Source organism: Diceros bicornis, unplaced genomic scaffold, assembly GCF_020826845.1.
Source record: "Diceros bicornis minor isolate mBicDic1 unplaced genomic scaffold, mDicBic1.mat.cur scaffold_67_ctg1, whole genome shotgun sequence".
NCBI classification, from domain to species: Eukaryota; Metazoa; Chordata; class Mammalia; order Perissodactyla; family Rhinocerotidae; genus Diceros; species Diceros bicornis.
The window spans coordinates 3,116,107-3,141,272 of NW_026691553.1; the positions used below are offsets into that span (position 1 = coordinate 3,116,107).

Here is a 25,166-nt window from a genome sequence, read left to right on the forward strand (position 1 = left end):
GGTCCCTCCGCGGCGTCGCCCTTGGAGGAAGAGCGAAGCCACTTCCCGAGCCCGCGTCTCTGCGCCCGGCGGCTCTCCTGGCTGCCCAGCGCCGACCCCCGGGACAGACGGGGCCACACGGACAGCGGGCTCGCTCCGCTCTCGCTTTCCCTGCTGCGCTGCTTTTCAACCTAAGGAAGCGGGTCCGGAGGCCGGCCCGCGGCTGCGGCAGGTGGGGAGGAAGCGCGAGGCTCGCCGTGGGGAGGCGGCGGGAGGGCGGGGACAGGGCCGCGTCACACGGCGGTGCGCGTGGGCGTGCTGGGCTGCCGCAGCCGCAGCGTTTTACACAACCAGCCGGCGAAATCCACCTCTTCCACCTCGGCGCGCTTGATGAAGGCGTGGTTCTGGAAGGGAAGAGGAGCGCCTGAGCAGACGCCCTGCCGCCCGCCGCAGAGACAGAAGGCCCACACCGGGCGAGAACGGGCGCCCGGCCCAGGAGGACACGGGGCGGCTCCGAGCCCCCCGGAGCCCAGTCCCCGGCTCTGCGGACACGGGGCCGGCCACTCTCTCTGGGGGGCGGCCTGGGTGCTGTGGGGGTGGAGCAGCACCCCGGCCCCCACCCACGCGATGCCGGGAGCTCCCCTGTGTGACAGCCACAGATGTCCCCAGACACGGCCCCGTGTCCCCCATGGTGAGAACAGGGATCTGGAACACAGAACTCTCTGTGGTGACAAGTTGTCTACACGTCCCGTTGGGCGTGGCAGCCGCCGGCCACGTGCGGCTCCCGGGCCCCTGAAATACGGCCCGTGTGGCTGAGGAACAGACACGGGCCGAGGAACAGACGTGTGCAATCCATGTCGCTTAAAGCAGCTTCAACAGCCACACGTGGCTGGCAGTTCCTGTGCGTAGGGGACAGCAGAGCACTAGAGGGTCCTCGTGGGGGGCTGTGCTGGGGAGAGGGGGCCTCAGAGTCCAGGGGAGGGTCCAGCCTCCCCACACGACATCGAGGCCTGGCTCTGGCTCGGGGGCGGGCGGGCCAGTTCTCGTCTTCCTAATGGGGGGCGCAAGCACAGCTGAAAATCCACACGAGGGGCACAGGGCTCCTGGGGTCTCAGGCACCAGGAGGAGCAGTCACTAAGCTAGCCCAGACAGCAGCAGTTCTACTGAGGCAGAGAGATCTGGAAGGTTCTCCTGCACAACGTGAACTGCGGGGAGCTGGGGGCGCCACAGGGGTTTCAACGTGAAGGCGTTTCTCTATTTCCCACATGTGTATATTTTACAGCGAACCCGTGTTTATTACGTCACGTGTTCTCTTAACACACGTTTCTGTGTGAGACACAATAAGGAGTTTCTAGAGAGAATCAGGCGGACGCAGACCCCTCCACAGGGGGCTCCAGGCCAGGCCTTCTATCCTGATCAGAGCAAACGGCAACACAACGGGGACACACGGCTGTCGCCACAACTAACAGAGGGAGGCGGGATCAGACAAGGTGCCCGGGGCCTTCTCAGCTGGGGCGCTGCGGTGGAGACCCACAGCCGGGGAGCAGGGCCTGGTCCTGTGCAAAGGCCCTGAGGTGGAGAGCAGCAAAGAGGCTGGAGGACAGGGGAGGAGTGTAGGGAGGGCGGAGGTGGAGAGGCAGCGGGGCGGTCCCTGGGCCGGCGGCCTCAGGCAGGGCACCAGCACCCAGCGAGGGGCTCGGCTCCGTCATTTACGACACCGCCTTCTGACGGTGATCGCAGGCCCGTTCGCTCGTGTTGGGACATCCGCGAGTCAGCATCTTAGGACTGTACCCGGCACTGTTTTCTCTTAGAGGCACGTAAACAGCGGGCTGTCCTAGGTGATTAGACCTAACGTCACCAACGGTGGACATGGCGCGGGGGGCGCTGTGACGGCCCCCTCTAAGGCCAGCCGTCAGCCAGCTCCGTGGCCCGTCCCCCGCCAGGGGAGGGCGGGTCCCTGCGGCCACCCTGGCGTTCAGGGCGCTGGGCAGTGTGGGTGTAAAACAGGGGAACAGCCTGCAGCCTCCCCGACCCGGGGCCCACAGGCCCAAGGCAGGAGCGGCCAGAAGCTCGGGGCTCAGTCTGAGACGCCCCCAGACCCGGGCGCGAGCCGAGGACGGCGGCTGCTCTGGATCACCCCCACAGCGCTCTCCCCTCGGCTCACGCCCGGGACAGCAGGCCGGCTCAGGCGAGAGAGCCTGGCAGGGTCCCCTCCTCCAGGAGGAGGAAGAGGCCCGGGGGCGCCCCGTGCCCCCGCGCCCCGTCACTCACCATGAGCATCTTCAGGTCCGCGCGCTCTGCTGGGTTCTTAATGAGGCTGGCAGTTCCGCGAGGGGGGACGGAGGACAGAACGGGGAGACAAGACAGGGCAGTTAGTTGTGGCCACGGGGGACGCGCGTTCTGCGCCGTGACCGGGCAGCCTGTGCCAGCCCGTGCCCGGAGGCGGCCAGGCACAGAACCCGTCCTGCTGTCCCTCTGCCGCCTCGTCCCCATGGTGTGAGGAGGCCGCCCCGGGGAGGGAGGGCGAGGCGCCGGGACCGGGACCCGAGGGAAGGGAAACAGCGTGGGAAACCCCCCGCTGCTGCCAGTCAGAGGCCCGGCAGCCACCGCAGCTCCATTTCTAATAAAAACCCCAAGTTCGGGAGTCCAAATGTCAAAGTTGAACTTTTTCCTTCAAAAAAGCAGAACTGTCTGAAGGCAGCTGCTTGAAGCAGCTCGGGGCCGAGTGGTGCTTCTTCAAACCTCACAAAAGCCTCTTTCACGAGTATCAAAATGTTTATATGACCAGTAACTGGATTCGCAACACACTGTGCCGGCCAGAGGTCGTGCAAAGGGCCGGTGGCTCCTTCCCCACACAGAAGGGAGCCCGTTTGCGGCTGAGTCACACAGCCCCCAGGCGGCAGCCGGGTGGCCGCGCCTGCTCACCCTGACACTCAGGCAGGAGGCCCCAGAGGAAAGTGGGGCGGCCCCGGCCCTCCCTCCTGGTCCGCAGCCTGTCGCCCGAGACATTTCTCAGTCTTCAGAGAGCGGAGGCGCCCATAGCAGGTGGCCTCCTCCCAGAGCCCGGCTCGAAGGCTTATTTGGAAGCTGGAGGGCCACAGGGCCTGAGGGACCGGGACACTGAGGGGCCCGCTGGCTGAGGGCAAGGCGGGGAGCAACGTGCTTTCGCGAGAGGCTGAAATCCTGGTTCACGCCTGGGTTGGGACGAGCGGGGGATGGCAGCCGGGCCCGTGACCCAGCAGCCCGGGAGCGGAGCCTGGGTCTTCAGGTGAGCCCACGGTGTCCCCAGACGCGGCCCTAAACCCGGCACTCCCCGCCCGGCAGGCTCAGCACAGGGCCCGCCCGGGACCGGGAGGGAAGGTGCATCTGGGCAGACGGCCGGGGTGCGGCGGCCCGTCTGGGGGGCAGGTGGGGCCTCCGTGGCCTGGCCCAGCCCCGGCCGCCCGAGCCCTGCTGGGGGCGCGGCACCTTACCATTTATTTACAAACTCCTGGAAGTCCTGTGTGAAAGCGCCGTGAGGCAGCTTGGGAGGAGGCTGTGGGAGAGAACAGACGGGTGGGGGTCACACACTGGAGGATGGTTCCAGAATCACGGAGAGAGCACGGCACGGCACTTGTCGGGGATCCTCGGGATGCGCCTCTCCTGCCCCGGCCCTTCGGCGCACTGGAGGCGGACACCCGTCCCCTCTCCCTCCCAGCGGCCTCCCCCCAGGCCCTGCGCCCGCCACCCCGACTGGCTCGGGCTCTTCCAGGGTATTCTTTCGAAAGCTTGTTTTGGGAGCACCAGTTCTGGAGGGAAGGAGGGCAGGCCTCACCCTCGCCTTAGAGACGAGGGCGGTCACTCTCAACCACACTCGTCCTGTTGGGCCGCCCACCTCCGTGTGTGTCTCGGAATGAGCCACGGGTCTGGGCCCGAGTGGGCAGCTAGCTCCAGGGGTCTGGGCCCTAACGCCAGGGGGGCCCGAGGAGCCTGGCCCGGCACACGTCCTGGGGTGGAGACAGCCGGTGCAGGGTCAGGCCTGTCAGGGAAGGCGGGGGGCAGAGGCTGTCCTGGTGAAACGCACAGGGCCTCCCTGCTGGCTCTCTGCCCCCAGAGTCCTGGGGCCCGACCTTGGCGCTCAGGGCTGGGAGGGGTGGCGGCCTCCTGGGCTGGGGCGTGGCCACCAGGCGCAGCAAGCGCTGTGTCACCACAGCCACCCGCCCTGTTCTGTTGCCACCGACCCTGCTCGGAGCCACTCACCTCGACACCCAGCCCTGGGCCAAGCCCAGCCGCCCCATTTCTCTGCCCTCACTTGAAAGGGCCACGGGAAACACAGGTCAGCCCACAGAAGGCCCGGGGGCTGCCGACCTCACTGCAAGGGGGCGCTTTGGGGTCGGGTCCCGCTCCCATCTTTACGCCGTGATTTACTGTTTGCACGATGGGAGTCTTCACGCCACCCACTCACGGCTGGAGAGGACGAGGCGGGGGCCCTTCCAGGAGCTCTGTGCCTACTTCCCCGAGAGGACGGCGAGCCTGGACTTTCCCCGGGAAGTGGGACTATTTCTGACCCCTGCTCAAGGGCTGCGAGATGCTCAGGGAGCAATGCTGGGTGACAGCTCCAGGGAGGGCCTGGGTCCTGGCCTCGGAGCGCGGGGGCTGCGGGGGACTTCGGGTTCGTCGTTATAAGAACGAACAACACAAGGCCCCTTGGGGAGGGGTGGGTCTGTGCGGCACGGAGCGAGGACGGTCACCTATTTGTACAGCTGACAACCCCCTACCGAGACATGAACGTCTCCATCTCTCCCTCCCCAACAAGACCCACAGCCCACGTGCGGAATTCTGTTTTCAGGGACGTCTTCCAGCAGGAAGGGCTTCATTCCGCTGGTGTGAAGAAGTGCCAAAGGGGCTTCGGGTACGCACCTCGTTCACGATGTAGTCCAGCAACTCGAAGATGGCCATTGCGGGCCGGCTGTCCATCCCGTGACCTGCCGGGGGATACAGACAGCGGTGAGGGGGCAGGCGGCCGCAGGTCTGCCGGGTGTCGGGTCTGAGTGTGAACGTAGCAGCACCCTCCTCCCCACGCCGGTCCAAACCGGGAGGCTCCGCTGGCCGCGCGGCTGTGCCCCTGCACCTGCCTTCCTGGCAAAGTCACTGCTCTCCTGAGCCTCGCGTGAGTTAACGAAACAGACGCCACAATGAACGGGGGCGTTTTCTGAGAAGTCACACACTGGGCACCGTGCTGCGCCCAGGCTGGGCCTGTCACCACCCCCTGCTTCTGGCGCTCAGGCGGGGCATGGGGGTGCTGCCCGGGAGCAAGGACGCAGCGTGACCTTGCGTGGAGACGGCAGCAGCCCCACATGCCGCTCAGGGCGGCCGGCCGGCCGGGGGCGGCTGACCCCTGTCCCAGACCCAGCTGGCCAGGGCCGGGTTTGGCAGCTGGACTTTCGCCTTCTGTCCTCTGTCCTGAAGTGGGCACGTGGGCCGGGGCAGGTGCTGGCAGGCCGAGGCGCGTGGCACAGCCCAGCGTCCTCCCTGCAGGGAAGGGGCCACAGCGGAACGCCTGCCGTGCTATCTGGGAGGTGGCGCTGGGAGGGGCGGAGCCGGGGCCTGAGGACACAGACTGAGGGGGCGGAGGGGCTCTCCCCTGGAGAAAATCAAGACACCCCAGCAGTCTGAGCGTGGTGCCAGGAAAGGGGAGCATCTGGGCTCAAAAATACCACGAAAATCACTGGCTGACAACTCAAGTGTCTGTCAACAGTAAATGGATACACAAATGTGGTCCATCCACACACTGGAATATGACGCAGCCACGAAGAGGAGTGAGGCCCTGACACAGCCACACCGTGGATGGACCCTGAACACACGACACTCAATGAGAGAACCAGACACAGAAGGACACATGGTGTGTGATGCCATTGATGTGAAATGTCCAGAACAGGCACATCCACAGACAGGAAGTGAGTTCATGTTTGTTGGGGGCTGCGGAGTGACTGCTGACTGGGTGGGGCTTCTTTCTGGGGTGATGGAATGTTCTGGAACTAGATAGAGGTGATGGTTGAACAACTTTGTAAAAATACCCAAATCCACTGAATTGTACACCTTAAACGAGTAAATCTTATGGTGTCGGTTCCATCTCAGTAAACCTGTCACCAAACAGAGAAACCAACTACAGTCCACGGAACATTCCCCCGGACTCTCGTTTAACTCAACTCTCTTCTTGTCACTTGACTTTAAAACCCACACACAGAGCCCTGAGCGCTGCTTCCTAGTTAACGCCACCTCGGCCACGACCCCTCCCCCTCGCCACCGCCCAAAGCGGCCGACGCGTCAGCCTGAGCCTCGCTGGCACCGGGGCGCCCCACTGCCCAGGTGGCCGCCCGGGGAACCGAGAGTCATCTGGGCACCCGGCTACCCCCGGCGCCCCCCGTCCCCCCAACCCTCCCACGCTGTGCCATGTTGGGGCTGCATCCACCAGCCACCTGAGGAAACTCTGAGTCAGGTTCCACTGGGGGCTCCCCGAGTGACCCGGCCCACACACAGAGCGTGCGCTGCAGCGTCTCAGCGGTGGGCACGGGGCGCCCGCTGGGCAAGCCTTCTAGCTTTTCCGTTTGTCTGAATGTCTCTGTGATAAAACGTTGGAAAAACCAACCACCCGAAGGCTTGGCCGAGGAGCTAGTGTCTAGATCCCCGCAGCTGGTGACGACAGGCGCAGCTGCCCAGACGGGACAGGTTTGGGGCTGCTCCCCGCGCTGCCCCCAGAAGTCTCAGGACCATCTGAGGACTGTTGACCGCAGCGGGCACGACCCGGGGGACAGGTGGTGCCGGAGGGCCCGAGGGGACCGGCAGCTCCAGGCGCAGGCCGTACGTACCGCTGATGGGGCGCCCGGGGGGTCTGGGCCGCGGCGAGACGTTGTGCGGATCTCCCTCTGCCCCATCGACCACGGGCCGGCCAAAGATGGCCTCCAGCTCCTTGGCGTCCGGCGGGGGGATGGGGTACCTCCCGATGGAGAGCTCCACCAGGGACAGGCCCATACTCCAGATGTCCGACTGCACCGAGTAGTGGGTGCCCTGCAGGCGCTCGGGCTGTCGGGCGAGACAGAGAGGGAAGGAGCGCCCAGGGGGACGGCTGCGAGCGGGAGCCCGGAGCGCACGCGGACGAGGCGGCATCTCACTGTCTCCCACGCTCCCCCTGCAGCCCCATCCCGGCCCCCGCCCCCTAGAGACCAAGCGACAAGAAAGCAGTTCTGCGCCCTCTCTCTACCGCCTGGGGACAGAGAAGCTTCCTGGCCGTGTGACCTCGGCTCCTCAAAGACCCGCCGTCGTTAGCGCTTTTGGAAAAGGGTGATGAGCCCGAGAAGACAGCAGAATGCCTCCTTCTCCTCACAAGCCCAAGACTAACTTCCAGAATCTGCTCCTAGCTCACCCAGACGTTTCCTAGACTACTCGAGGGCTAGTGCCTTGGCTCAGAATCTGACTGACTGCTCTCCCCGCCTGCACTGTTACTGCCAGTGGAAAGCAAGCAGCAGGCGTTTCCAGAGAGAAACCTGTGCGAGGAGGTGACGGAAACTAGAAGCTCAACGGAAAGGAGAAATCCAGCCAAGACAGAAAGTGGACCACGGGGAAGTGCAGGCTTCTGGAGAAGCTTCTGGAAAACGGGGCAGAGCTGAGGGGGGTGGGGGCCTCCGGCAGGACTCACAGACATGTAGGAGCGGGTGCCCACGAAGGAGTTGGCCATGGAGTCGATGAGCTGCCCGCTCACCCCGAAGTCGCACAGCTTGATCTCGCCCCGGGAGTTGACGAGGATGTTGGACGGCTTCACGTCTGGGGGCAGAGCCTGTGGGTGAGGGGCGCTCGCGACCTGCCCGCCCCCCGCCCCCGGCCCAGAAAGCGCTCCCGTCTCACCTCGGTGCATGATCTGGTGCTTCTCCCGGAGGTAGGCCAAGCCCCGGAGAACCTGCGGGGAGCCACGGGGGCCATCAGCAGGGCCGCGCCGTGGGGAGAGGACGCTCCTCTGGACAGGCCCACGGGCCAGACCCGAGGGGCCACCGCGCCTGGCGCAAGCTCAGGGGACCTGCTTGCCGGCAGGGCGAGCAGGCAGTGGTGAAGTGGTGGCCACGACGGCCTGCGCTGGGGGCACGGACCCCCGCCACGGGCAGACACCTCTGCCCGCTCCGGCCTAGAGTAGGGCTGAGGCCCACGGAAGCGGAGACAAGGCCCGGGGCTCAGCGGCAGGGCTGTGAGTCTGGCCTGGCCACCCTGCCTCGGGGGTCGCTCCAGCCCGACGGGCAATCACTGCTGAGCGCCTCAGCGCCGGGGCTGTGCTGAGGCCCCCGATCCACGGCGGGAAGCACGCAGTGGGCGATTCCACCAAGTCAGCGGGGGAACACTCAAGGATGGTGGCACGTGGGACACCGTATCCCTGGGGCCACGCCACCAGCGTCTCGGGCGACTGCAACGCCTGATGGGCAGAAAGGCATCGCCCCACCACCCCACTGGCTGCCAGGGCTCCTCCGCCCCGGCCACGCTGAAGGGGGCCGCAGTTAGAACAAGGCCGTGCCAGGCATGGGGCTGGGACGCAAAGGCCGGGGCAGCCGGCGCTGCACACTCACCGCGATGCTGACCTTCCCTAGGATCTCCTCGGGGATTCTCCTGGCTTCTTTCAACACCTGGTCCAGGGAGCCGCCATCCTGGGGGAGAAAGGCCGCTCTGAGCAGTTGGCAGCCGGGCGGCGCCCCCGTGGGCTGGCAGGGCGGACACGGCCTCCCAGGGGGACGCCGAGCGGCAGGTCTGACACCAGGCATCTCCCTCCCTGGAGCCGGAGCTCGAGGCCCTCCACGGGAGACAGATGCCGGAGCACAGCTGAGCGCAACCGGCCGGCAACAGCCGGGGCTCCCTCAGCCCCTGCCGCCTCAGGGCCGCGCACCCGTGAGGAGCGGAGAGGCTGCCCGCGCTCCCCGGGCGGCCCGGCCTTCCGGGACGCAGGCCCGTGGCCAGCGGTGACTCAGCCTCCCGGGTTGCCACGGCAGCAGCGGGCGGAGCGGACCCCGGAGGCGAGGGCTGCATGGCTGCCAGGCTGGCCACTGGAGCGACGGGGAGTGTGCCCGAGCCGGACCTGCTTCTGGGGGCCCGGGGTCCACTCCCAGCGGGCCGGCTGCAGCCCTAGCGGGAAGGGGGTGAGCAGAGGCGATGCAGAGGTGGGACAGGAGAGACGCGGCTGAGCCCACGCCCTCTGCACTGCGCCCCTGCACCCCTGCCTCAGCCCTGCTGTCCCTCTTCTCCGAGCCCCGGCCTCGCTAGGAAGGGACCCGGCGCATGAGGGGCACGGAGGACTCCTAGATGAGGTGACAGCTCCGCCCCTTTCCTTCAGGTCTCGTCACGGGCTCGAGGCTGCTGTGCACGGAGTGTCCCACAGAGGACCTGACACGGGTCATCCCAGTCGGTCCCCCACCGCGGGCATGGCCCCAAATCCACCTGAGGAGGAGGAGACGACAGATATCGAATGTCTTGCAGAAGGTCGCCCGGCACCAAACCTGGAGACCAAACCCCAGGGTGTCGCCGGCTCCGGCCCGAGGAGCCTCTTCAGAGGTGGGCTCCGAGGAAACGTGCACCGGCTGCCCAGGACGCCGGGTGGACATGGCCGAGTTCTGACCAACGGCCGGAGCCTGCCGTGGTCTCCCCGCACTCCCCAGGAAGGAAACCAGCTTCCAGGCTCGGACGGATGAGGTGGGCGGCCCCAGAGCCGGTGTTTTCTACACTGCGCTGCTCCGGGTCTGCGCCCCAAGCCACCGGCCTCCTGGGGACCCCTTTCACTTCAGTGGGGGGCGGGGCGAAGCCCGCGGTCTTGAGGAGGCCTGGGTCTGCCCTCTCTGGCTCTGCCCCAGCCGTGCTCAGTGAGGATGGCCGTGGTGGGGAGTTCTAGAAAACCCAATGCACTCTGACACTTTGAGAACCGGCGTGACTCAACTAGCCCCACGCTGAGGCGAGGGACCCGTGCGCAGAGCAGGGTGTGGCCGAGGAAGCCACGGGACCGGGCGTTCCGGCGAGCCTGGTCTGGCCAGGGCGCCCGCCCGGCCCGCTCTGCACGCAGGGCCAGATGGGAAGTCCTTCTCGTTTTTTGTTTTATCATTCAACCTTAAAAGAATTTAAATTAAAAATAACTTCTTTTTAAATTGTCATCCCTGCTCCCCAACGTGGCTCCTTTCAGTACTGACTTCTCGTAGAGGTGGGTATGTGCGTGCTGCCGGAGAACATTCTGGAGAACGCCTGCAGAGAGGCCAGGGCGGGCCGGCACCACGTGGGTCTCAGGAGGCAGCCCCCCCGTGACGCAGACGTGCTCTCTCGACGGCAGGGTCCCCCTCGGCACTGAGGACATGGGGCTGGGTCATCTCTGTGTGGCCGTCCTGGCCACTGTGGGGGTGAGTAGCATCCCTGGCCCCCGCCCACTTGATACCAGAAGCACCCCCAATGTGACAACCACAATGTCCCCAGACATGGCCCAGTGTCCCCTGGGGGGGCAGGACCACCCCCAGGAGCGACGCCTGGTCTGCAGCCAGGGAGACTGAGGTCTGGCAGGGTAAGTGAGCCCTCAGGTCACGGGAGCAGGATGTGGTGCAGGAGACGGCACATCTAGGTCTCTCTGACCCCGAATCTCCCTCCTCACGCGTGGCCACACACTTTCATTTTGCGTGTGCGCTCGCAATGTTCTCGAAATCATCCTTTTTAAAGCAGGTGATACGTGAACGTGCTTTTTTTGTAAAACTTCCAATGCAGACAAACAATACTCTGACGCCATAGCAATTCCACTCGCCTCCTCTGAAGTGCGACTTACAGTCTTCCAGATCTTTCTGTGCATTTGCATACACACCCATACGCAGAGGGCGCACAGAGCCTTAAACACACATCCACACGAGCCGGTGGATGCGCATCTCCCTCCTCGGGTCCCCCGCTCTGCACACACGCTGACTCCACTGTCCCCTGCATGGCAGCCTGGGCTCTCTGGGGCCGGTGGATCTCTCATCACCGAAGACGGGGCAGCACACTCTTTAGGAGATCCCACGGGAGCCCAAGAAACACAGAGAGGAGCCTCTGAGTGCTCAGGAGCTGCGCCCCAGCCACTCTGGCCCTGAGACACCCACTGTGCGCTGAGTTCTCCCAGCAACAGGGTCAGGCCGCGGGGGAACCACCAGCCCTGCTGTGTCTAAGCCCCAGAGGCCCCGCGCGCCGGCCAGGTGAGGGCCAACTTCTGAGCCGACTCGGGGTGCTTGTCGTCAATGAGGGATCTTTTCTCCAAAGCTGGGGCTGGAATCCACCTGACTGGAGACAAGAGCCGGTTCACACACGAACCCAGGGGAGATCAGACGGGCCTCGATCAGGGAGCAGAGCCACAGAGCGGGAGATCGACCGGGCAGATGTCACGACTGTGAGAAACGGAGGTGAAGGTCACGTGACACATGGGGACAACTGATGCTCCCTCGATGTTCCTCGCGTCCAGACTCCTCGCCCCGGCCTGCGAGGCAGGCATCACACCCCCGGGCGTGACAGGCCAAGAGGTGCGGGACCCAAGTCGGCCGAGGGAGGCGAGCAGTGCGCCAAGGCCCGACTCCAGGGCCCATGCGGGGCCTCCCAGGGCACAGGAAGGAGCGAGTGAACAAGGCAGACGTCCTGCAAACACGGGAGCCCTCCGTGCCCGTGGATCAGCTCCAAGGGGATTCCTGCACGTGCAGACACTGTGGGGAGCGGCGAGGGGAAGGGCCACCTCCCCCGTCCTCGACTTACTATCCTCTGTGCCCCTCCTGAAGGCTCGTCCCAAACCTGAAAATCCGCAGCCTCCCAGGCGTGGATCAGAAGCGGTCAGGGGAAGGTGGGGAGCGCGGGCCCAGCGGAGCGTGCGGCTGTTCTCCTGTGCGTCACATCGTGCTCCACCCCCCTCGCACGCGCGACGCCCAGCACCCCACACAGCCCACCCAGGAATCTCGGGAGGGTGAGCACAGCCAAGCAGTGGAATCACCAGGCCTCCCCTGCATCCTGGGGGGCCCTCTGCAAGCTGCAGGGCACAGACACCTCCCGCCGAAACCAAGGCTTCAGTCACCAAGAATGAAGGGGAGAGGGCGGTGGTGACGCCCCCTTTACTGCAGGAGCGGGGGCCTTCAAACGATGTCCGGGGAAAACAGGTAGGGGTGGCAGAGAGCACTGGAGAGGAGGGGGCGGGAAGGAGACTGGGAAGGGGGCAGGGGCAGGGGAGGAGGGAGAGGAGAAGAGGGGAGAAGGGAGGGGCAGGAGGGCCGAGGAGGGGGGGAGGAGGAAGCAGAGAGGGGAGGAGGGGAGCGACAGCACAGAGGAGCTCCCCTCAGACCACAAAGCGACTGCACGCCCTTCTCGCCCGATTCTCGGCTGACGGTGCCTGGGCCAGGCGGGCTGGCAGACACGATCTCCCGCTCCCCGGTGAGAAAAGGGGCTCTGAGGGGACTGCCTGGCGGGGATGGCGGGGACCATGCGGCTGGGCAGGGGCAGGGCGGGCGGGAGCACCTTCTCGGGTGCTCCCTCTGGAGCTGTTACACCACCCCACCCGCCCACTCACGACGCCTTCCTTGCGGGCGCTTGCTCAAATTCGTTTCCTGCCTTCATTACAAAACCGTCAGAGGGGACAGCGCGTTTGCGAGGCGTAACCGAAGCTGCTGTGCCGACAGGCACGCCGCATCCTGGTTTTGCAAGGGCCCCGCCGGGCCTGGGCCGGACAGCCGGCAGCAGGCAGTCTCCTACCTGACCAGTTCGCTCGCAGAGGGTCGGCAGCGTTTCCTCCCAGGCCTGCAGCTCTGACCACTTCTGCTTTCGTGACGCCCAATCCCACCCATCTCTGAGCCTCAAGACCGGCATTTCTTAATACGGGGTACATGAGAATCAAGCGTGGCGGTTTAAAAAAAGACAGGTGCTGTGCTCCACCCCAGAGCTTCTGATTCCACAGATCTGAGCCGGGGTGCAGACCTGGGCCCGCCTTTCAAACAGCTCCCCAGACTGTGGCTCTCTCTTCAGAGGGCGCTCAGGAAGTATCTGTCAATCGCTTAATCACAGGTACCTTTGGGCCCAGCCATTCCACCGGGGGACCTGCAAATCACCACCCAGGTACATGTGGATGCTGGAATACTAGATGGCAGGGAAAAAGCCGGAGCCAGCTCCATATTTGCCAACAGGGAATGACTTCCACCACGTGTCAAGAGGAAAAGCCAAGCTGGGAAGAGGGTGCCTGGTGTCTAAAAACAAAGGAATCACGTACACACATGCTCACACGGACATCGGCTGCCTCCAGAAGGATGCCCTTGGAAACAGTTGTGCTGTGGCCTCTGAGGACAGGCCCGGAGGGGCACAGGCAGGCAGACCTCCTTCTCACCGGGCACCCCCTCATTCTGCTAACTCTCTGTCCTGCCACATCTACCTGCTCGCAGCCTAGGCGGCTGTGGGGATGCTGGCTGCGGCCCTGGCGTGGGGTGCCCCCAGGGCCCCGTGCTCACCATGTGCTCCATGCAGATGCTGATCTCGCCGTCGCTGTAGAAGGCCCCGTAGAAGCCCACGATGTACGGCGAGTTACACTCGTGCAGCACCTGCAGCTCGCGGATGATCTGGTTCCGGATGGCCGGCTTGATCTCCAGGTGGATCAGCTGCAAGGGAACGGGCAGCAGGTTCAAGACCAGGCCACTGAGGGGCCTGCAAAGAGGGGGCCTCGCTCCTGTGCTCTGGGGGTGCTCAGGACAGCAAAGACCAGCCTGCAATCCACTCCTAGATGTCCGTCTACCTAAGAGAACCGAAAACACACGTCCACACACAAACCTGTACATGCGTGTCCACAGCAACGTGATTCACAACAGCCAAAAGGCAGAAGCTACCCAAGTGTCCATCAGTGGATGATGGATAAACAGTGTGTCCATCCACGTAGGGGAATATGATGCAGCCATGAAAAGGAGTGGAGCCCTGACACAGCCACACCGTGGATGGACCATGAACACATGATGCTCAGTGAGAGAACCAGACACAGAAGGACATGTGGTGTGTGATTCCATTGATGTTGAAATGTCCAGAACAGGCACATCCACAGACAGGAAGTGGGTTCGTGGTTGTCAGGGGCTGGGGAGGTGGTGGGGAGTGACTGCTAATGGAGAAGGGTTTCTATTTGGAGTGATGAAAATGTTCTAAAATCGATGGTAGTGATGGGTACACAATCCTGTGAATATACCAAAAACCAGTGAAATATATGCTCCAAATGGGTAAACTGTACAGTATGTGAATTACATCTTGATAAATCTGTTAAAAAAAAAAAATGAATGGAGCAACTATGTTTCCCTCAGTTACAGGGTGAGCTCTGTGAAGAGGAGTTTTCTGCCACCCAATCATATGATGTGCCAGCCTTTCCCAAGAGGCGGGCCAGGGGATGCCCCACCAGAGGGGTGATTCCTTCCCCCCGCCCCCTTAGGCAGGTTTCCCCAGAGCCCTTCCCACCTCCAGGCCAGAGACAATGCCAAGAGCCTCCAGCCGCCAGCCTAGGACCCCAGCTCCCCTTCCACTTGAGTTCAGGTCGGCAGAGGGGGTGTCACCAAATCCATGACAACACTTCAAAAGGTGAGAAACCAAAGGGCCATCTGGAGAGAGGCGGAGAAGACAGCTGAGAAACACCAAGAACAACGCCCGACTGCAGACCCCAAGTGAGCCGAGAGCCACTGCCTGGCGGCAAAGAGCCGGGCCGGCCACTTAGACTCCTAGCTGCACCAGCCATCGCAATACGACAAGAAAAGGGTGTGATTTGCACCCTTTGTCGGAGAGGCGGAGCCAGATCACAGGTGTCTAAAAACCATCACCGTCAATTCACTAGATGTTTGTTAGAGTCGATTACGCACAAAGCCAGTGACGAGGAGAGAGAGAAGGCAGAGACGGCCGCCTGGGGAGGAGAAGCGGGTGAACCGCCTCGGAGGTGGAGGTGCCCCGTCGCAGGAATCACACAAAGCTGGTCCGGGGCTCAGGCGACACAGGGCAGCCTTGAAGGACGGGTAGGAGTCGGCCAAACAGACAAGGTGGGGGCAGGTGCTCCAGGCGGAGGGACAAAGGGCTGCCTGTTCGAGGGCAGCCGGGCATGAAGGGGTGTGTGCCGAGTTTGGGGGGCACAGGGTACGTGTGGGGGTGCCACCTGCTCACAGGCCCATGCCAATGACCTTCCCGACCTTGAGAACTGCAGCAGGTTCCAGCAGCACAGGGCCCGGGGCCTCCACTTGAAGGTTCTCCGCCCGGTGCAGCCCACAGGCACGGGACACTGCACCCCCCAGGGCCACCCCAGCAGGATGGCGGGTCACACCAGGACCCCAGGATGCTCCTTCCCCCAGTGGGACCACGTCTGTGAGGTGACGCCCGAAACGCGCACACAGATACGCTCTGAAGGCGCTAGAAGCTGGGTCTGAGAGGGAAGCTGCGTCGAGGGTGGGAGGTTTACCCTGAAAGCTGAGAAAGAAGGGGACAGCGAAGCCGATGGCCGGGCAGTCAGGGGCAATGCAGACCAGCGCTGCCCAACAGAAATGCAACTCGAGCGCATATTTAATTTTAAATCCTCTAGCTGCTGAGTTAATAAAGTAACACGAAACAGGAGAAGTCAAATGCATTTTTCATGTACTTTGTTTAACTCAATGTATCAAAACATCACCGTTTCGACAAGTGATCCGTGTAAAAACATCAATGAGAATTTTTTCACGTGGAGTCCTTGAAACCTGGTGTGTTAGCTCGCACGTACGGCAGCGTCCGTTTGGACTGCCTGTGTTTCCAGGGCTCAGCAGCCGCGTGTGATCGCACTTCAGAGGAGCCACAGATGAGCGAGCGGCTGGGGAGCGAGAAGCCACTCAGCTTTTCTTTTTTTTTTTTTAAAGATTTTATTTATTTATTTCCGCCCCCCAAAGCCCCAGTAGATAGTTGTATGTCATAGCTGCACATCCTTCTAGTTGCTGCATGTGGGACGCGGCCTCAGCATGGCTGGACAAGTGGTGCGTCGGTGCGCGCCCGGGATCCGAACCTGGGCCGCCAGCAGCAGAGCGTGCACTTAACTGCTAAGCCACGAGGCCGGCCCAGCCACTCAGCTTTAGAGAAGCGGAAGGGGTGGACAGAACTGGAGGGAATCCCAGGTCCCGGAAGCCGGGGTCGGGGCCCTGACGTGAAATAAGATCGCGGGAGTCAGGCTTTCGGGAAAGTGCAGTGGAGAGAAGGGGCTGCTGCCACCTGATCCCCGGTTTAACGGGTCTGTTGTATCTTGTGAAGCGAGATGCACTCACCCAGACGGACTAGGAGCCCCCACTGAGGTTGTGCGGGGGAGACGGGGTTGCTGGCCCCACTGCACTGATGGGCAAGCTGAGGTCCCGAGACGGTAAGTCCCGTTCCCGGGGCGCACGGCGGGTGGGCGGGCAGGTCAGGGTGGGGCCGGGCTCACGGACACCCCCCTGGGTTTCTCTGCAGGATGGGGGATCTGAGTTAGGAATGGGGGTGGGGGGACGCACTAGGAAAAGAGGGAAGTGGATTCTGGAGGCAAAGCCCTGACAGCTTCCACCAGGTCAGGTCAACTGTGAAGGGCAGACCCAAGAGGGTCAAACCCAGTTCAGACACCGACGCGACTCAGCCTGAGCTTTCTCATCTGTACAGTGAGGCCGCTGAGGGTTCCGCACCGGCCCTGACCCGGGCAGCCCCTTGAAAGATGGCAGCTCGTGTTATTATGGGGCCTTGGCCAGGGCACAGAACCTCCTTCTAGAAGCGAGCAGGTGCAGCTAAACGCAAGGCCGAGGGTACAGGGAAGGCGAGGGACGGGAGCCCCGCACGCGTAACTAACAGGTGGAACTCCTCGCCGAGCTCCCCCGGCCCGAGTGACGCCGAGGTTCTGTTCTGGGCCTCTCAGAAGGAAGCAGGAGTCAGAAGGCCACGCCTGGGTCAAGAAAACATTCACGAACGAGGGTGACTGCAAAAATCAAGACGGCTTTTCTCAGGTCCTACAGAACCACTCTTGTTGCTTTCCCAGCACGTCACGGTGGTTAGGATAACCCTCTGCCAATCAAAGGGACCAGGGGGACGCCGTCCCTCAGAGCGGGATCCCCACAGGCCTTCCAGAAGCCTCACCCCTCACCCCTCACCCCCGCAGGAGGCTGCACGTGGAGATCTGACGAGCTGACACTCAGGATGCATCGAATTCGTATGCGGCTTCCCGGGAATTGGGAATCCCACCCAGGGCAGCAGAGGAAGGACTGAGGCCACTGATGCCTAAAAACCACGTTGTCACTTCAATTTTCCCGTCTGTGCCCTCGGCTTAACAAAGGCAGACTGGCCTCTCGGGTGCACGGGCATTCCGGATGGATTAACAGGAGCCCCAGACTCCCCTAGACGGGCCGAGGGCCCTGGGCCGTCAGGGAGTCATGGCCCCAACCGCACGATGGCCACGGAGCCGGCCTTCTTGTTCAACGTAGTCACCAGATGCACGTGGGCGCCCGCTCTGTCCCCACACCGGAGGTGATGATCTACGGGGAACAAAATCTGAGGTCCTTTCCCTTTAGTTTTCTTGGACCTATTTTTTTTTAACCTTTTGTCTTGAAAGAATTACAGAAGCACGGGAAGTTGTAGAAACAGCAGAGAGGATCCCGTGGACCCTGCAGCCAGCCAACGGTGACGTCTACGACTGAAAGACTGTGTCAAACCAGGAGACTGAAAGGGGACAGCACCACTCACTGGACCACAGGACCTGTCTGGCCTCCCTGGTCTTAAACTCCTCAATATTACTTCCCAGGGTTTCATACAGCTGCAGATAAACCCCTAGAGTCACCTTTACTACAAGGCATGTCGGCCCAGAAGATCCCTCGTGGCCTGAGAGAACCCCTCGGTCCCGGACGCAAACCCCGACCAGCGCTCGGGCGACGGCGGACCAGAGATTTCCAGGGCAGTTCTGGTCTTGAAGCGGCCGCCTGGGGTAAGGCTTCAGGAGGGAGGGCGGCTCCAGAGGCGGGAGAAAGAGCCGCGGGGCTGCACCTAGTGGAAAGCAAGCACCTCGTTCCCGGGAAAGGCAGGACCCTCAGGAGACGCTGGGCCGCACAGACCCGCCCGGGCCTGGGGTGGGCAGGTCTCCAAGAACACGATTTGGGCACTACAGGATGACGGGCTTCCAGAAAGAGGCGGCTGAAAGAACTCGCTCCTACGCGCTAACCCCCACGTCAACACGAAGTCCCCCACTCACGCATTTAAGAGCCACTATCCCCAGTGGTCACATCCTCTCCTTCCAACTCCCCACGTCTCCCCGGGAGTGCTCCCACACATTTAGTGGGAGGCTGCGCTGTGGCGCAGGGGCCCAGACGAGGGAGGCCTGGACTCCTCAGCGCCAGAGTTTGTACCAAAGGGTGGGGTGATGGTTGATTTCATGTGCCCACTTGGCTGGGCCATGGTCCCCAGTGGTTGGTCCAACACCAGTCTAGATGTCACTGTGAAGGTATTTTTTAGGTGTGATTTAACATGGAAATCATCAGACTTTGAGAAAAGCAGAGGACCCTCCATTAGTGGGTGGGCCGCATCTAATCAGTTGAAGGCCTTAAAAGAAAAGACAGAGGTCCCCACCAATGAGGAGGGAATTCTACCCCTAGATTGCCCTTGGACTCGAGCTGGAACATCAACGCTTTCTTGGATCTCCAGCCTGCCAGCCTGCCCTGCAGATTTTGGATTTGCCAGACCCCCAGGAGTGCATGAGCCGATTCCCTAAATACCTCTCTTTCTCTACACACACACGTGTGCCCTAGTGGTTCTGTCTCTCTGGAGAACTCTGACTAATACAAGTAGTTGGGTTACCCCATTGCCAAGGGACCCCCTCATGTGACCATTGCAACAGAGCCCCGTCTGGGTCTGCAGTGCTTTCTCCTGGTCGTGAAGTCAGGGTGATGCCAGCTCTAAGGGGACCTGATTCTCCTCCTTTCTTCCCCAAAACTCCACTCACTACGTTTCTCAAGCCAGTCCATAAACAGGCTGGGACATTCCTGGGAATCTGAATTTAAGCCCTCCCCAAGGGCAGAAGTCCGTGATGGAAGGGAAGAGCCTCGTGAGGCAAGCCAGCATCGCCGTATTCTACCTAGACCCCGGGCTCTTCCTCGGGACCAGGACCCACACTGTGGGGAGGGCCTCTGAGCCCAGGAGCCAGTGAGGAAGCAGAGGCCCACACTGTCCAAACCTCCGTCCCATCTACCAGGGAGAAATCACCGCCCTACACGGACCGTGGAGCAGGGGACAGAATGCCCACCCCGCTGCCGGCTGCCTCTCACCTTTCTGGCCATGATGAGGCCCGAAGGTCTGTGCTGGACCTTGGTGACCACCCCGCCGTTCCCGGCTCCCAGCTCCGAGATCCTCTCGAAGTCATCGTCCTTGAGCTCCCCGACCTTGGCCTTCTGGGTGAGGAAGGCTTCCAGCCGCTTCTTCTGCTGCTCGTCGAGTTCTAGCTCCTCGAGCTTCTTCTGGAGGTCCACCAAGTTCGCCCTGCAGAGACCCCAAGGGCAAGGGTCAGTGAGGAGCATATGAGCTACTGAGAGACGACGCAGCCTGAGCCGAGGTTGCTGTGCGGCCGCTGCGCGCTAGGCCCCGGGTTGGCGGCTGGGAGGACGCGGAGATGAACCAGACGTGACTCTCGTGCTCCAGGGGCCTGCGACCCAGCAGGAAGGCAAGACCTCCCGCAGACACACAGGCACGGGCTCTCCCCCAGCTCACAAAGTTCAGGACAGACCCCAGGACCTGGAGGACCAGCTCTGGGATCAGACCCAGGAGCCTTCCTGAAGCAAGGGCTCTAGACCGTGTGGAAGGAGACGAGGGAACTGGGGAGACAAGACCGGGGGCCGGGCGCATGAAGGCCCAGGCCAGGACGCCTGTCTTTCACGAGGACAGAGGAGCAAACTCGTCGTGAGTGGCCTCAGAGCAGAGAACCAGAACCAATGGGCAGACAGAAGTCTCGGCGTCCACGCCTTTAATTTACACGAATTCCGCACAGGCATTTGAGGGGGGCAAGGAGAGGGGCATAATTTCAGTAGCGCAGACAATTCCAGGGCATTCCGCCCAACCTGCACACTCTTATCATACCCTGAGCATTACTGAAAACACTAGGCATTTATACACACACACACCGATTCCTGGACCTGGCTATTAAAAAAACCAACCACGTCTATTGCACTTTAGTGGGTGACTCAAGGGATCTTCAAAGGACATTTTGACAATAAGCTATTTTCACTAATGCTTTGACGTTTTTTTTTGGTGAGGAAGATTAGCCCTGAGCTAATATCCGAGCCCATCTTCCTCTACTTTATACGTGGGATGCCTGCCAAGGCATGACTTGATAAGCGGGGCATAGGTCTGCGCCCAGGATCTGAACCTGCAAACCCAGGGCCACCGAAGCAGAGCGCATGAACTTAACCACTATGCCATCAGGCTGGCCCCACGGATGCCTTGACTTTGAAGCAGATCCTGGAGGAAAAGGCAGCTCCCCGTGACAGGCGGGGAGACTTCAGCTCAATGCACACAAGAACCCACCTAGTGTCGTCCGAAAGAAATAGAAGGGAAGCCACGTGTGCAATTTAACATTTCCTAGCCATGCTAAAAAAATATGCATCAGGTGAAATTAATTTTAATATATTTGTTTTAACCCATCAAAAATATAATTTTCAATGGGTAATCGATATAAACAAATGAATGAATATTTATTTTCACTTTTTTGTATTTTATGTCTTTGAAATCGGGAATGCATCTTATAGCTACAGCTCCCCTGAATCTGGACAAGCCACTGCCGGCTGTGGTCGGGGCTAGCGGACCAGACAGTGTGCGCAGCTAAGGATACAGGAGAACGGGCCCCCTCGGGTGGTCCTCAGCCACCAATTCCTGGGGGGGTTAGGCCGAGGTTGACTGTCCGCCTGGGGGAGACCTCACGGGGGATTCAAGCAGGGACGAAGGGAAAATGGAATTCTCAGGGACCTTCCAACTTCCGAGTTTGGCCACGACTCGCCTGCAACTTAAAGAGGTGCCAGCAAAGGGCAGAGAGGCTGGGAGGCGAGATGACCTGCCACTGGGTGATGTCACCTGAGCTGGTAGGGGGCTAGGTGCCACTTCCTGAGCAGGTACCAGAGCTCTGCAAACACCATCTCGTTGAGGTCTCATGATCCTCCCGGGGGTGGGTCTCTTGCAGCCCCACCTCCTGCCCACGCAGGAGGGAACAGGCTCAGAGAGGTTGAGGAACTTGCCCGAGGGTCACGACGCAAGGCAGTGGCAGAGACTGGAGCGAACCTGTGTCCTTCCTGATTGCAGAGCCTGTGTTCAGGGCCTGTTCTCATCGCAGCGTGCCCTGAGCCAGGACCCGGGGCCTAGCAGGAGCTCACTGAATGCCTGGGAGACCAAGAGCTGATGAAGAAGAAATGAGGACTCGGACGGACGCAGCAGGGGAGGCAAAGGCATGAAGGGACGTGAGCCGGCTCCTTCCCCCTAGGGCTGAAGGGGCCGTGTTGGAGGCCAGACTCTGGAAGGTCTCCAGCCCTGCCCTGTGACATCTAAAATGCAATCTGGAGTCAGCTGATTAATCCATTTTAAATTTAATGGCAACTCGACTGTGGTTATAAAAAAAACCCTGGAATTCCAATGGCTGGCCTCCTCTGCTGGGGGAATTCTTGAAGGGATGGAAATCAGAAACCACATCAAAGAAAGAGAAGGGCAGAGGAAGGAAGAGGTCTCCCGGAGGAAGAAGAAGGAGCGGGTTTCTGAAAATTAGGAGCCTGTCCCCGCGTTGAGCTGTGCGGTCGGAGATGGAGAAAGATGCCGGCTCACACACACACGTGCGTGAAGACCGTCCTTCACCCGGGACGCAGGAGGCCAAGTCCCCGAGGGGACCAGATGTGCCCTTTGCCCGTCACACCACAAGCACAGCCAGTGGACCCCCCCGCCACGGGCCTCTGGACCACTCCGCTCCACCGGCATGGAGAGCGGGAGTGGGGAGGTCATGGGGACTTTTGCGGCCACGCGGTCACCCCGGTGTGACCATACACACTACCATCCCGCCATCCCATAGCCCCGCCACCCCCTGCTCCCTGCTCTGTCCCCTGCCCCCAAGCCCTCCAGTCTCCCTCCACGGCCTGCACTTCTCCAGCCCGGAGGCTCTGCCAGTCCATTCGATTCAGAAGCTCTGCTTATGCGCCTTCAGGGGTCCCAGCAGGGCCCCCGCTCCTTTCCCCCACCCCTCCCACTTCTCCCCACACCCCACCCCTCCACATCCCCCTCACTCCCTGCTGCCCCAGCCTCCTCACCCCTCTCTGCTACTTCCAGGGGCTCCCTCTCCCCCACCAGCAGGGTCTTCTCATCCTGCCCTTAGTCTCTCAGGCTCCTTTCCCCCCAATTCCCTCGGAGACTCTCCCCTCCTCCCCACACCCCTTCAGGGACCCGTCCCCCATCCTCATCGCTCAGGCGTCCCTTCCCTGTTGCTGGTCTTCTGTGAACCTCCTCACCCCATCCTCACTCCCAGGGACCCTCCCGTCGCCCCTTACTCTGATTCATTACTCAGGGACCGCCCGCACCCTGTCCTCTCCCCATAGGGACCCCCTCAAGACCCCTCAACCTGTCCTCACCACTCAGGAACCCTCCTCACCTCCTCCTCCCCTCAGGATCCCGCACTCTGACCACACTACTCAGGGACTCCCCGCTTACTCCTATCTCACTGCCTGGGACTCCCTGACCCATCCTCTCCTCTCAGGAATCCCCCCATCACCCCTGATTCACGACTCAGGGACCCCCCAACTCGGATCGCAGTACTCAGGGGCCCCACGCCCATCCTTTCCCTGCAGGGACCTCCTTCACCCCAATTCACAACTCAGGCACCCCCCTCACTGCAATTTCACTATTTAGGGTCCCACGCCCCATCCTTTCCCCTCAGGGACCTCTCCTTGCCCTGATTCTCTACTCAGAGTCCCCTCAGCCCATCCTCTCCCCACAAGAACCTGCCCTCAACCCGATGTCACCACTCAAGGACCCCTTCCTCCATCCTTGCTACTCAGGGCCCCCTCATCTCATCCTCTCCTCTCAAGAACCCTCCTCCATCCTCCATCACTGAGGACCCCCCACCTCGATACTCAGAGCCCCCTCCCCCATCCTCACTACTCAGGACCCCCTCCCCCACCCTCACTACCCAGGGCCCCTCTCTCCATCTTCTGGGGGGGACCCTCCATCCCATCCCTTCCTCTCAGGGATCCCTCCCCCTGACTTCTTTAATCAGGGCCCCCTCTCCTGACCTCACTATTCAGGAACCCCCACCACCCCATCCTTTCCTCTCAGGGACGCAGCCCCCCCCCCCCCCGGCCTTTCCTCTCGGGAACCCCCTCCTCCCTCGTCCTTCAACACTCAGGGCCCCCCTCCCCCATCCCTCATCACCCAGGGCCCCCCTCCCCATCCTTTCCTCTTGGGGACCCCCTCCCCTCCCTCATCACCCAGGGCCCCCCTTTCCCCTCCCTCATTACCCACGGCCCCCCTCCCCATCCTTTCCTCTCGGGGATGCCCTCCCCCCTCCCTCATCACCCAGGGGCCCCCCCCTCTGTCTTTTCCTCTCGGGGACCCCCTCCTCCCGTCCTCCATCACTCAGGACCCCCCCCCCCTCATTACCCAGAGGCCCCTCTCTCCATCCTTTCCTCTCGGGGACCTCCCCCTCCATCCCTCATTACCCAGGGCCCCCTCTCTCCGTCTTTTCCTCTCGGGGACCCCCTCCTCCCGTCCTCCACCACTCAGGGCCCCCTTCCCCCATCCTCGCTGCTCAGGGCCCCCTCCCCCACCCTCACTACCCAGGGCTGCTCTCCCCATCTTCTCGGGGGGACCCTCCATCCCATCCCTTCCTCTCAGGGATCCCTCCCCCTGACTTCTTTAATCAGGGCCCCCTCTCCTGACCTCACTATTCAGGGACCCCCCACCACCCCGTCCTTTCCTCTCAGGGACGCCCCCCCTCCCCGTCCTTTCCTCTCGGGAACCCCCTCCCCCCTCGTCCTTCAACACTCAGGGACCCCCCCTCCCCATCCTTTCCTCTCGGGGACCCCCTCCTCCATCACTCAGGGCCCCCTTCCCCCTCCCTCATTACCCAGGGCCCCCTCTCTCCGTTTTTTCCTCTCGGGGACCCCCTCCCTCCGTCCTCCATCACTCAAGGACCCCCTCCCCCATCCTCACCACTCAGGACCCCCTCCTCTGTCCTCACCACTCAGGACCCCCTCCTCTGTCCTCGCCACTCAGGGCCCCCTCCCCCTGCTCCCCCGAGACCCCCCGCGCCGCCCCCTCCCCCCGTGCGCCCCCGGCCGGCCACTCACTCGGAGGCGCCCTCGCTGGTGGGGGACGGGCCCTCGGCGATGGCGGGGCTGATGTTGAGCGCCGGCAGCACCGGCTTCCTCCGGGCCAGCATCGGGGCTCCGCGGGCCGGCGGCGGCGCCTCAGCCGGGGCCCATAGGGGGCGGGCCGGGAGCGGGCGGCGCCGACGCGAGCCCGGGGCTGCGGCCGCGGCCTAGCCGGCGCCGGGGCGGCGAGGGCGGGCGGCCTGCCGACCGGGGCCGAGGGGCGCCGGGGGGCGCCGGGGCTGAAGCCGAGGAGCCGCCGCTGCCGCCGCCGCCGCCGCCGAGGCCCGAGCCAGGCTGACGCTGCAGCCAGAGCCCCGAAGGCCGAGGGAGGGGAGGGGAGCGACGAGATCGCGAGCCGGCCTCTCGCGAGAACCACCGCCAGCCGCCGCGCCGGGCCCCGCCCCTCCCCGCGGCGCGTGCGCACCAGCCGAGGCCGCCTCCCCTAAGGTGGAAGGGGCGGAGACCGACTCCAGGCGGTGCCTGGAGCAGCGCGCTCTCGCCTCCCACCGTGCGAGTGCGCATGCGCTGGGGACCGGGAAAGGCAGGGCGGGAGGGAGGCGGCGGTGGGGTTGATGAGCGTGGGCAGGTGGGCAGGGGAGAGGTCAGACCCTCACAGCCGTGTGGGTGCCAGACGGGGACTACATGAGCCAGTGAAATCCCCCAAAATTGTGAGAGGTGGACCCAGAGTCACTTTAAGTCTTTTTGCCAATTCTGGAACCCCCCCCTTCCCACTAGCACCTCATAATATCAAGTATCCCCATTCTTTTAAAAAGAGAGGTCGTTGTAAAACTTTTTTGTTGTGGTGGTAAATATACGTAACATAAAACTTACCATTTTGAC

At 62.5% G+C, this 25,166-nt stretch overlaps 1 protein-coding gene across 1 annotated transcript; it reads right to left on the reverse strand.

Moving 5' to 3' along the window:
- Positions 1–219: 219 nt before the first annotated feature.
- MAP2K2 (mitogen-activated protein kinase kinase 2) lies at positions 220–24,596 on the reverse strand. The gene is made up of 11 exons (XM_058537549.1): positions 24,303–24,596; positions 19,260–19,470; positions 13,464–13,610; positions 8,568–8,645; positions 7,861–7,912; positions 7,655–7,779; positions 6,828–7,041; positions 4,879–4,943; positions 3,453–3,514; positions 2,251–2,296; positions 220–383 (listed from the first exon to the last, which is right to left on the reverse strand). The coding sequence occupies exons 1-11, from the start codon at positions 24,392–24,394 to the stop codon at positions 273–275; spliced, it is 1,203 nt and encodes a 400-aa protein (XP_058393532.1). The 5' UTR covers positions 24,395–24,596; the 3' UTR covers positions 220–272.
- Positions 24,597–25,166: the final 570 nt, after the last annotated feature.